This window comes from Pristiophorus japonicus, chromosome 9, assembly GCF_044704955.1.
Source record: "Pristiophorus japonicus isolate sPriJap1 chromosome 9, sPriJap1.hap1, whole genome shotgun sequence".
Lineage (NCBI taxonomy): Eukaryota > Metazoa > Chordata > Chondrichthyes > Pristiophoridae > Pristiophorus > Pristiophorus japonicus.
Window position 1 is genome coordinate 150,645,671 of NC_091985.1, and position 12,626 is coordinate 150,658,296.

The window sequence follows — 12,626 nt, forward strand, 5'->3', positions numbered from 1 at the left end:
CTCTACAATGGTACCAGGGATGAGGAACTTGAGTTATGTGGAGAGACTGGGGAAGCTGGGATTGTTCTCCTTATAGCACAGAAGGTTAAGGGGAGATTTAATAAAGGTGTTCAAAATTATGAAGGGTTTTGTTAGAGTAGATAGGGAGAAACTGTTTCCAGTGGCGGGATGGTCGGTAACCAGATGATCAGTGGCAAAAGAACCAGAGAGGAGACATTCTTTTATGCAGCCAGGTGTAATGATCTGGAATGCACTGCCTGAAAGGATGGTGAAAGCAGATTCAATAGTAACCTCCAAAAGGGAATTGGATATATACTTTAAAAAGAAAAATATGCAGCGCTATGGGGAAAGAGCTATCCAATTAGGGCAGTGGGCCTAATTGGATAACTCTTTCAAAGAGGTGGCACAGGCACGATGGGCTGAATGGCCTCCTGCAGTGCTGCCTGATTCTATGATTCTAATTGGCTTAGCTCTCATGCTTCAATATTTGAGTTCTTGCCTTAGAATTTGGTTTGTATCGGCTTGCTGGTGTGAACCGCGCTCAGGGAATGATCACTGCACCAGAACGGATATTGGGCCTCGGGCCTGGTTTACATGTGGACACCTGCTAGGCATAACCCACAGGTAGCTCGCCGGTGAAGACGACTGCAATTCCAGGGCCCCTGCATCACTCACAGTGGCCCTCAGGTAGGTGCTAGTAGCAGAGGTGGTAGGGAAGCGATCAGGAGTGTAGGGTCGACCAGGAGAGGCAAGCTGCCAGTGATCGGGTGAGGGAAGGTGTCATGTATCCTACATGGCTACTGTTTGTACTATCACAAGGTATGCCACCAGAAGGCACAGCAGTGGGAGACTTGTAGGTTACCTGTACAGGTGTGCCTGGCCTAGTATAAAAGGCAGGCCACCAGATATGATCTTCACTCTGGAGTTATCAATAAAGGACTAAGGTCACTACAGTTCAAGTACAACACATTGCCTCGTGGAGTCATTATCAGAGCATCTAAAGACATAACAGAAGGGTTTCCAACATTCTATAGACTCTGGACGTGATCGGGGCCCAGGAGAGGTGTGAGTTCAGGGCCAGGGGCCCAGGGGCAGCACGGGCCAGCCCACACTATGATATGTGTGCTCATCAGGTCTATGCAGCAGAGCAGGTCTCCAGTCGTCTTGGATAACCCTTGCCACAGGACCAATATCTAGTTCTGTCAAGCCCGTGTGGTAGCTGGTGTGCAACGGTCACCATACATTAAAAAAAATCCACGCACAGGCATCTTCCACCATTCAGGATGTAGTTCGTTACCTGGAATATTAGGTCCTTCATTGAAACACCTGTGAACTCATCCTTTTTTGGCGTAGAAGCAAGTCATCCTCGTTTCAAGGGACTGCCTATGATGACACTCTGGATCAGTTCCTATGGATTGGAGGGTAGCCAATATGACCCCATTTTTTATAAAAGGAGGGAGAGAGAAAACAGGGAACTATAGACCGGTTAGCCTCACATCGGTAGTGGGGAAAATGTTGGAAAAAATTATTAAAGATGTAATAGCAGCCCATTTTGAATGCAGTGACAGAATTGGTCCAAGTCAGCATGAATTTATGAAAGGGAAACCATGCTTGGCAAATCTTCTGGAATTTTTTGAAGATGTAACGAGTAGAGTGGACAAGGGAGAACCATTGGATGTGGTATATTTGGACTTCCAAAAGGCTTTTGACAAGGTCCCACACAAGAGATTAGTGTGCAAAATTAAAGCACATGGTATTGAGGATAATGTATTGACGTGGATAGAGAACTGGTTGGCAGACAGGAAGCAAAGATTTGGAATAAACGGGTCCTTTTCAGAATGGCAGTCAGTGACTAGTGGAGTACCGCAAGGTTCAGTGCTGGGACCCCAGCTATTTACAATATACATTAATGATTTAGACAAAGGAATTGAGTGTAATATCTCCAAGTTTGCAGATGACACTAAACTGGGTGGCAGTGTGAGCTGTGAGGAGGATGCTAAAAGGCTGTAGGATGACTTGGACTGGTTGGTGAATGGGCAAATACTTGGCAGATGCAGTATAATGTCGATAAATGTGAGGTTTTCCACTTTGGTGGCAAAAACAGGAAGGCAGAATATTATCTGAATGGTGACAGATTAGGAAAAGGGAAGGTGCAACGAGACCTGGGTGTCATGGTACATCAGTCAGTGAAAGTTGGCATACAGGTACAGCAGGCGGCAAATGGCATGTTGGTCTTCATAGCGAGAGGAATTGAGTATAGGAGCAGGGAGGTCTTACTGCAATTGTACAGGGCCTTGGTGAGGCCACACCTTGAATATTGTGTACAGTTTTGGTCTCCTAATCTGAGGAGGGACATTCTTGCTATTGAGGGAGTGCAGTGAAGGTTCACCAGACTGATTCCCGGGATGGCAGGACTGACATATGAAGAAAGACTGTATCCACGAGGCTTATATTCACTGGAATTTAGAAGAATGAGAGGGGATGTCAGAGAAACATATAAAATTCTGACGGGATTGGACAGGCTCGATGCAGGAAGAATGTTCCCGATGTTGGGGAATTCCAGAACCAGGGGTCACAGTCTAAGAATAAGGGGTAAGCCATTTAGGACCGAGATGAGGAGAAATTGCTTCACTCAGAGAATTGTGAACCTGTGGAATTCTCTACCACAGAAAGTTGTTGAGGCCAGTTCATTAGATATATTCAAAAGAGAGTTAGATGTGGCTCTTACAGCTCAAGGGGTATGGAGAGAAAGCAGGAATGGGGTACTGAAGTTGCATGATCAGCCATGATCATATTGAATGGTGGTGCAGGCTCGAAGGGCCGAATGGCCTACTCCTGCACCTATTTTCTATTTTCTATGTTTCTATGTTTCTATTGGGAGTGGGCCATGTGGAAGCTGGCACCCATCTTTGGAGATGGAGTGGAGCCGGGTAGGAGCTCAGGTAAGTATATTTGAAAAATCCGATCTTTTTGCATGGTGGCCTGTAGTGGATCTGTTAACTGCTGGTTAGGCCGCATTTACAACTTGATTTTCTGAACTCAGCTGGCGTGGGACCTAATGCTCTTTTCAGGCGCAGACCCCGGATGACTCTTTTGATGCCTATACCAATATGGTGGATGGTGCACTTCTGGCTCAGAACTTGAGCGCAAGCTGCCCGCCTTTCTGGATGCTTTTGTGTCTGTTTTACATCTGTAAAAGGGGCACAGCTTCATTGAATTCCTAGGTCACCGTTCTAAAGTTATTTCATGTTCACGAGCCATAACCTGTCAGCCATTTAACCAGCTCGCTTCCATTTGTAATAAATTTGTATAATTCGCTGGCAACGCTGATGCAGCTCATGCATTTTAAATATCATTATTTATTGGCCGTGCTGGCAGGGGAGCTTTATAACAATAGAATTGATGTACTTCATGGTACTGTGGCAGTAAATCACTGTTCTATATTGTTCAGGAGGTACATTTTCCTCAGGGCACCAAATTTTGTTGCATCAGAAACCTTTAAAAGCTAGCAGTGTCCTCTAACTTATTGAAGGGATTTTGTCTGTAATAGCTGCTGTCAGAATGGGGGGGCGGGGTGGGTGAAACATAGAAACATAGAAACATAAAAAATAGGTGCAGGAGTAGGCCATTCGGCCCTTCGAGCCTGCACCACCATTCAATAAGATCATGGCTGATCATTCACCTCAGTACCCCTTTCCTGCTTTCTCTCCATACCCCTTGATCCCTTTAGCCATAAGGGCCATATCTAACTCCCTCTTGAATATATCCAATGAACTGACATCAACAACTCTCTGCGGTAGGGAATTCCACAGGTTAACAACTCTGAGTGAAGAAGTTTTTCCTCATCTCAGTCCTAAAAGGCTTACCCCTTATCCTTAGACTGTGTCCTTTGGTTATGGACTTCCCCAACATCGGGAACATTCTTCCTGCATCTAACCTGTCCAGTCCCATCAGAATTTTATATGTTTCTATGAGATCCCCTCTCATCCTTCTAAACTCCAGTGAATACAGACCCAATCGATCCAGTCTCTCCTCATATGTCAGTCCTGCCATCCCGGGAATCAGTCTGGTGAACCTTCGCTGCATACCCTCAATAGCAAGAATGTCCTTCCTCAGATTAGGAGACCAAAACTGAACACAATATTCCAGGTGAGGCCTCACCAAGGCCCTGTACAACTGCAGTAAGACCTCCCTGCTCCTATACTCAAATCCCCTAGCTATGAAGGCCAACATACCATTTGCCTTCTTCACCGCCTGCTGTACCTGCATGCCAACTTTCAATGACTGATGTACCATGACACCCAGGTCTTGCTGCACCTCCCCTTTTTCTAATCTGCCGCCATTTAAATAATATTCTGCCTTTGTGTTTTTGCCCCCAAATTGGATAACCTCACATTTATCCACATTATACTGCATCTGCCATGCATTTGCCCACTCACCTAACCTGTCCAAGTCACCCTTCAGCCTCTTAGCATCCTCCTCACAGCTCACACCGCCACCCAGTTTAGTGTCATCTGCAAACTTGGAGATATTACATTCAATTCCTTCATCTAAATCATTGATGTATATTGTAAATAGCTGGGGTCCCAGCACTGAGCCCTGCGGCACCCCACTGGTCACTTCCTGTCATTCTGAAAAGGACCCGTTTATCCCGACTCTCTGCTTCCTGTCTGCCAACCAGTTCTCTATCCACATCAGTACATTACCCTCAATACCATGTGTTTTAATTTTGCACACCAATCTCTTGTGTGGGACCTTGTCAAAAGCCTTTTGAAAATACAAATACACCACATCCACTGGTTCTCCCTTGTCCACTCTACTAGTTACATCCTCAAAAAATTCCAGAAGATTTGTCAAGCATGATTTCCCTTTCATAAATCCATGCTGACTTGGACCGATCCCGTCACTGATTTCCAAATGGGCTGCTATTACATCTTTAATAACTGATTCCAACATTTTCCCCACTACTGATGTCAGGCTAACTAGTCTATAATTCCCTGTTTTCTCTCCCTCCTTTTTTAAAAAGTGGTGTTACATTAGCTACCCTCCAGTCCATAGGAACTGATCCAGAGTCGAGAGACTGTTGGAAAATGATCACCAATGCATCCACTATTTCTAGGGCCACTTCCTTAAGTACTCTGGGATGCAGCCTATCAGGCCCTGGGGATTTATCGGCCTTCAATCCCATCAATTTCCTTAACACAATTTCCTGACTAATAAGGATTTCCTTCAGTTCCTCATTCTCGCTAGACCCTCGGTCCTCTAGTATTTCCGAAAGGTTATCTGTTTCTTCCTTCGTGAAGACAGAACCAAAGTATTTGTTCAACTGGTCTGCCATTTCTTTGTTCCCCAATATAAATTCACCTGAATCTGACTGCAAGGGACCTATGTTTGTCTTCACTAATCTTTTTCTCTTCACATATCTACAGAAGCTTTTGCAGTCAGTTTTTATGTTCCTGGCAAGCTTCCTCTCATACTCTATTTTCCCCCTCTTAATTAAACCCTTTGCCCTCCTCTGCTGAATTCTAAATTTCTCCCAATCCTCAGGTTTGCTGCTTTTTCTGGTCAATTTATATGCCTCTTCCTTGGATTTCACACTATCCTTAATTTCCCTTGTTAGCCACAGTTGAGCCACCTTCCCCATTTTATTTTTACTCCAGACAGGGATGTACAATTGTTGAAGTTCATCCATGTGATCGTTAAACGTTTGCTATTGCCTATCCACCGTCAACCCTCTAAGTATCATTCGCCAGTCTATTCTAGACAATTCACGTCTTGTACCATCAAAGTTACCTTTCCATTAGTTCAGGACCCTAGTCTCTGAATTAACTGTGTCACTCTCCATCTTAACAAAGAATTCTACCATATTATGGTCACTCTTCCCCAAGGGGCCTCGCACAACAAGATTGCTAATTAGTCCTTTCTCATTACACATCACCCAGTCGAGGATGGCTAGCCCTCTAGTTGGTTCCTCGACATATTGGTTTAGAAAACCATCCCTAATCCACTCCAGGGAAGCCTCCTCCACCGTATTGCTACCAGTTTGGTTAGCCCAATCAATATGTCGATTAAAGTCGTCCATGATTACTGCTGTACCTTTATTGCATGCATTCCTAATTTCTTGTTTGATGCTGTCCGCAACCTCACTACTACTGTTTTGTGGTCTGTACACAACGCCCACTAGTGTTTTCTGCCCTTTGGTATTCCGCAGTTCTACCCATACAGATTCCACATCATCCAAGCTAATGTCCTTCCTTACTATTGCGTTAATTTCCTCTTTAACCAGCAATGCCACCCCACCTCCTTTTCTTTTCTGTCTATCCTTCCTGAATGTTGAATACCCCTGGATGTTGAGTTCCTAGCCTTGGTCACCCTGGAGCCATGTCTCTGTGATGCCTATTATATCATATTCATTAATTGCTGCCTGTGCAGGTAATTCATCCACCTTATTACAAATACTCCTCGCATCGAGGCACAGAGCCTTCAGGCTTGTCTTTTTAACACTCTTTCCCCCTTTAGAATGTTGCTGTAATGTGGCCCTTTTTGAGTTTTGCCTTGGGTTTCTCTGCCCTCCACTTTTACTTTTCTTCTTTCTTCTTTTGCTTCTGCTCCCATTCTACTTCCCTCTGTCTCCCTGCATAGGTTCCCATCCCCCTGCCATATTAGTTTAAACCCACCCCAAACAGCACTAGCAAACACTCTCCCTAGGACTATGGTTCTGGTCTTGCCCAGGTGCAGACTGTCCCTTTTGTACTGGACCCAACCTCCCCCAGAACCAGTTCCAATGTCCCAGGAATTTGAATCCCTCCCTTCTTCGCCACTCCTCAAGCCATGTATTCACCTGAGCTATCCTGCGATTCCTACTCTGACTAGCATGTGGCACTGGTAGCAATCCTAAGATTACTACCTTTGAGGTCCTACTTTTAATTTAACTCCTAACTCCCTAAATTCAGCTTGTCGGACCTCATCCCATTTTTTACCTATATCGTTGGTACCTATGTGCACCACGACAACTGGCTGTTCACCCTCCCCCTCCAACATGTCCTGCAGCTGCTCCAAGACATCCTTGATCCTTGCACCAGGGAGGCAACATACCATCCTGGAGTCTCGATTGCGGCTGCAGAAATGTCTATCTATTCCCCTTCAATAGAATCCCCTACCCCTCCGATCTCCCCCATCTCTCTCTCTCTCTTGCTCCCTCCAATCTCTCCCGTCTCTCTCCCTCTCTCTCCCCCTCCGATCTCCCCTGTCTCTCTCTCTCTCTCTCTCTCCCTCTCTCTCTCCCTCCGATCTCCCCCGTCTCTTTCTCTCTCTCTCTCTCTCTCCCTCTGATCCCCCATCTCTCCCCTTTCGATCCAAGCTTCTCCAGGGCCTTGATCCACGGAGCTGCACAAATTGTGGGCCAACATCACACTGCACCATGGGGTACTGCGGGTGGACCTCAGAGCCAGCGCGCATGTTCAAAAGTGGGAGGGTCCGAGTGCGCACAAGCGCAGACGGACACGAAAACTGTAAATAATCACTTCATTAAAACATAGGTGCTGCCACTGGAGTGGAACATTTACAGGCCTCAGAGATTCTGATGGTAATTGAGTATAACAAGTAAATCACAGGCCTTCACGCTCTCAGTCTGAAGAAATACCTTAATTCTATCTTTAAGAGACCAGCGATATGGGAGCCAATGGCTGAAGACCAATCCTAAAGCAGTTGAAATCTGACCCTCCGCCTCAGAAATCAATGTCTCCTCAATCTTCAATAGAAGTTGCATTCAGATAATTCCACAGCAGCAAATGCAATGAGTGCTTCACCCACCAGGAACCCCTTGGGAGGAAAATCGTGAGGTGGACGCAGTCATGATTTCCAAAAGTGCCCCCCCAAGTGTCGTTGCAGAAAACCTGCTCTGCAAGAGCAACTCTGGAATTCTTAACCTGCTAGCTTCTGGTTCCAAGTTATAAGGCAGATAATTCAATGAAAATAACTAGTATACACAACCGAAAGGAGGGGAAAACACACACACGCACACACATGAGGAACAAACCATATTAAAAATCAAACAAACTCTAGGCAAATAGCCATTGAATGTCAGATTAAGAAGCAGATTAGGCATGTGTCTGACTGAGCTACGCCCGGTGCTTGTGGGCAGTGAGGACGGGATACTGGGAAGAGTTCAGGTCCTGAATTTAAAGGAGGGTACAATACTTGCAATACAAAATGGGTAGCTTATTGTACTGCTGAAATACCTCTGGATTCAGATATAGCTGTTCCAAATCAAGCTATCATCCACTTCTGAATTTGTTGTTAAAATAAACAACTATAACACAGCACCAAATCCTTGTGATCTTGCTTTCCAGCTGCAGAATTGTTCCCTTATTGCACATTTTGTGAATCAGCAGGCCCAATTATCACCCTGCAACTTTTGGTATCGAGTAACTGTTTGCAATGGCTAGGCCCATCTTCAGGAGATCAGCTTCAGTGAAGTTTTGCTCTTAATACTCGCTCCCAGCTCTCCGTTATATGGGCAATATTAACAAATTAATGTGCCTGGGGCAGAGCTTCTCACAATGGGAGTAAAGGCAGGGAATTAATGAAAGACAAAAAAGAAAAAAGATGCATTTATATAGCACGACTTGGGGATGTCCCAAAACACTTCACAGCCAAAGAAGTACTTGTGAAATGTAGTCACTGATGTAATATCTGATCTCAGCCTTGAATTCCTGAGCTCACCTCATGTCACCGATAGTGGCTTTTAAAATCTACACTATTACACTAAGGGAGTATTTAGTAGCATCATCACAGTAATATTAAGGGAATATTTAGTAGCACCATCACAGTAATATTAAGGGAATATTTACTAGCACCATCACACAGTAATATTAAGGGAATATTTAGTAGCACCATCACACAGTAATATTAAGGGAATATTTACTAGCACCACCACACAGTAATATTAAGGGAATATTTAGTAGCACCATCACAGTAATATTAAGGGAATATTTAGTAGCACCATCACACAGTAATATTAAGGGAATATTTACTAGCACCACCACACAGTAATATTAAGGGAATATTTAGTAGCATCACCACACAGTAATATTAAGGGGATATTTAGTAGCACCATCACACAGTAATATTAAGGGAATATTTAGTAGCACCATCACACAGTAATATTAAGGGAATATTTAGTAGCACCATCACACAGTAATATTAAGGGAATATTTAGTAGCACCATCACACAGTAATATTAAGGGAATATTTACTAGCACCACCACACAGTAATATTAAGGGAATATTTAGTAGCACCATCACAGTAATATTAAGGGAATATTTAGTAGCACCATCACACAGTAATATTAAGGGAATATTTACTAGCACCACCACACAGTAATATTAAGGGAATATTTAGTAGCATCACCACACAGTAATATTAAGGGAATATTTAGTAGCACCATCACACAGTAATATTAAGGGAATATTTAGTAGCACCATCACACAGTAATATTAAGGGAATATTTAGTAGCACCATCACACAGTAATATTAAGGGAATATTTAGTAGCACCATCACACAGTAATATTAAGGGAATATTTAGTAACACCATCACACAGTAATATTAAGGGAATATTTAGTAGCACCATCACACAGTAATGCTAGGGGGATATAGCAGCACAGTGAAACAATAATACTAAGGGGATATTTAATTGAATCATTACATAGTAATACTGAGCAGATATATAGTAGCACCGTCACACTGTGATACTAAGGGGATACAGTAGCTCCATCACACAATAAGACTAAAGGGATATATAATAGCATAACACAATGATACCAGAAGCATATAAAACAATCTGCTTACCTGCCAATCAGTAGAAACTCTCCCTGTACCCCAAGTCTTCTCATTGCTATAAGCAGGCCTCTCACTGTCATCCCCTCACAGAAGCAGACCACAACTCTCGCCTTAGGCAGCCTTTCCCTTAATTTTCTCAGCAGTCTGTCAAAGGTTTTTTCCCCAGCGTTGCTGTAGATTTTACCTGAGTGCGCAATGCATAGTCCCTCCTGTGCAGCTAACTCCTTGAAAGCCTCCATCCCACTCTCTCCGTAGTTTCCTAAAACACAGATGAGACACTTTTGATGAAGAGTTAATCTGGACTATGATGATGTGGTGTCATGGTATCACCACTGTACACAGTGTCAGTTGTGGCTCAATGGTGGATGTTCAACTCAGAAAGGAATTTAAAGATACGGGCGGAAAGGGGTTACCGCTCAGTCAGGGCGGAGTGGTCGACAATCGGGACATTGCCCTCGTTACTTTATCTGGTGGAGAAGGTTACCGCCCTGCCCGTGTTCCCACCCCATCGGTCACGCGCCGACTCCTTACCGCCCGGTGGCGACCCCTTTCCGCCCACGAGGGAAATGACCCCGCGGGAGCAGAGCCACAGCCGGTTGGTGCCCCCGACAGCTTTTCCCGTCTGGGTGGTGCACCCGCCCTTAAAGGGGAGGGTACACCACCATGGCCGCCTTTTATTTTAATTGTTGGCCGACTCTGAAGTTCAGCGTGGCGCTCATGACACCGCCCGCATTCCATTCCGCTCCTGACCCACTTCTGCCCCACTGCCGCCCGAAACACCGCCCCAACACTTTGAAATTGTAAAAGAGAGCAAAATTGCTGCAATCACCGTCCCATCGACTGGGGCAGTAAATCAACAACTTAATCGCTAAGTGCGGCCTGTTTGGGGCGAAGAGCAATTTTGGCCCATTAATATCTAGTGACTAAACACTGATTCATCACATTGTTATATCCTAGAAATGAATGTTGTGAACGCTTCATATGTTTGTAAAAACATTGCTTTGTGCACTAGTTGATGGCAGTTGTGACAAAAATTCATTACTTTTGTCTTTTTTGGTTAAATCCAGTCAGATTACATAAGCAGTCTACAGTTCAGATTCCTGCACCAAACTTAACTTGATACAATCCGTAACGTTTCATTGGGCCTAATTTTGGCTATGAGTTGCATCAATTTTTTTGGAGTAAGTTGTTTTTTCTGGCATAAGTTAGAAAATGCCATTTTCCTCAAAAAATTTGCTCCAGAGTAAGTCAGTTAGGTATGATTTTTATTAGGTCAGTTTTTTTTTCAAAAGGGGGCGTCCCCAGACACTTAAGTCAGTTTTGGCCATTTATGCCACTTTGGCCAGCAAAAAAGTACTCCAGATCCACTTAGGTTAGCGTATGTGGCCAGCTCTGATAAACCTTGCGGGCAGTTAAGAAAAAGTAGCGCACATTCAACAGACATTAGGGCAAGGATAGGGGAGGGAAGGGAACTGGAGAGGACCTGAATATACAAGCAGCAAATATTAAGGAAAAGCTCAAACCAATAAAATACAATAAAAAAAGAAGTAAATCCTACCTTATCTTTAAAGTCTGCCCAGGAAAGGCAGCCAGCCAGCCTGTGTGTGAGGCCACTCGGCCTGGGATAGGGGAGGGAAGACATACCGGTGAAGTTGCAGCTGCTGGAGCTGCTGAGTGTTTAATTGCGGGGGGTGTGGTGGGGGGGCGTGGGGAGAGAGAGCCCGCCGAGCCACCTGAGAAGGTCTGCACGGATAAGGCAGCGGGCCAGCCTGTGTGTGAGACCATTCGGCCTGGGATAGGGGAGGGAAGTTGCAGCTGTTGGAGCCAAGTTTTCTTTCTATCGCCTGTCTATTGCGCATGCACGCACGTCGGGGCTGGCACCACTGCGCATGCGCGAAGGTGCTGGCAGCGTTTTGGCTTCCGTCCCCCACTTCAACATCGACGCCACGCCAGGACTCCAGGGACTGCACGCAGCGGCCAGGATGGGGCAGGTTTTTGCTGGCGAACGTTTCCAGCACGCAAAGTCGGCACGCTTGAGGTCAGTGCGCTGACAAAACTTGTTGGATAAAATCTAGCCCATTAGGCTGAGGAGAGAAACAATTCGAACATTGAACAGTGCTGTGTGATTGGTTGTGTTGGTACATGACTGACAATTCCTTATAAAACTGAGAGCTAGAATATTCAAAGTCCAGGAAGTGCCAGTAACTCGCTACATGATGTAAAAATGATTTGATTCTCCTTGACCGAGGAGTGTCTAGAGCTAGGGGGCACAGTCTCAGGATAAGGGGTGGGTCATTTAACACCGAGAAGGGCAGAAATTCTTCACTCAGAGAGTTGTGAATCTTTGGAATTCTCTGCCCCAGAGGGCTGTGGATGCTGAGTCTTATATTCAAGGCTGAGATAGATAGATTTTTGGACTCTCGGGGAATCAAGGGATATGGAGATCAGGCAGGAAAGTGGAGTTGAGGTCGATGATCAGCCGTGATCTTATTGACGGCTTGAGGGACCATATGGCCTACTCCTGCTCATGTTCTTATGTTAACCTGAGGCAAATTCCAACTTCCCATTTCTTTAAGAATATCTAACCTTGCTTGAGATTTAGGTAAGCTGTTGGTAAAGCAAACCCTGCCTGGTAATTGATTTTAATTACTGGATTTATCTTGGACCTCCATAAGCTGTTCCAGTCTTCAAAAGCAATGGACTGCAGTTTAAGTTTAAAATTAGTTAATTAAATTTACTGAAAATAAACAAGCTCTTGAATAGCAGTGATAAAATTCACTTAC

General features: G+C 44.7%; 1 protein-coding gene across 1 annotated transcript in view; it reads right to left on the reverse strand.

The window, feature by feature from the left end:
• Window positions 1-12,626, reverse strand: part of LOC139272718 (metabotropic glutamate receptor 1-like) — a 633,444-nt gene that overhangs the window by 568,917 nt on the left and 51,901 nt on the right. Inside the window, exon 2 of the mRNA XM_070888814.1 lies at window positions 9,853-10,102. Within this exon, the coding sequence (XP_070744915.1) occupies window positions 9,853-10,102 (250 nt within the window). The remainder of the gene's footprint in view (window positions 1-9,852; window positions 10,103-12,626) is intronic.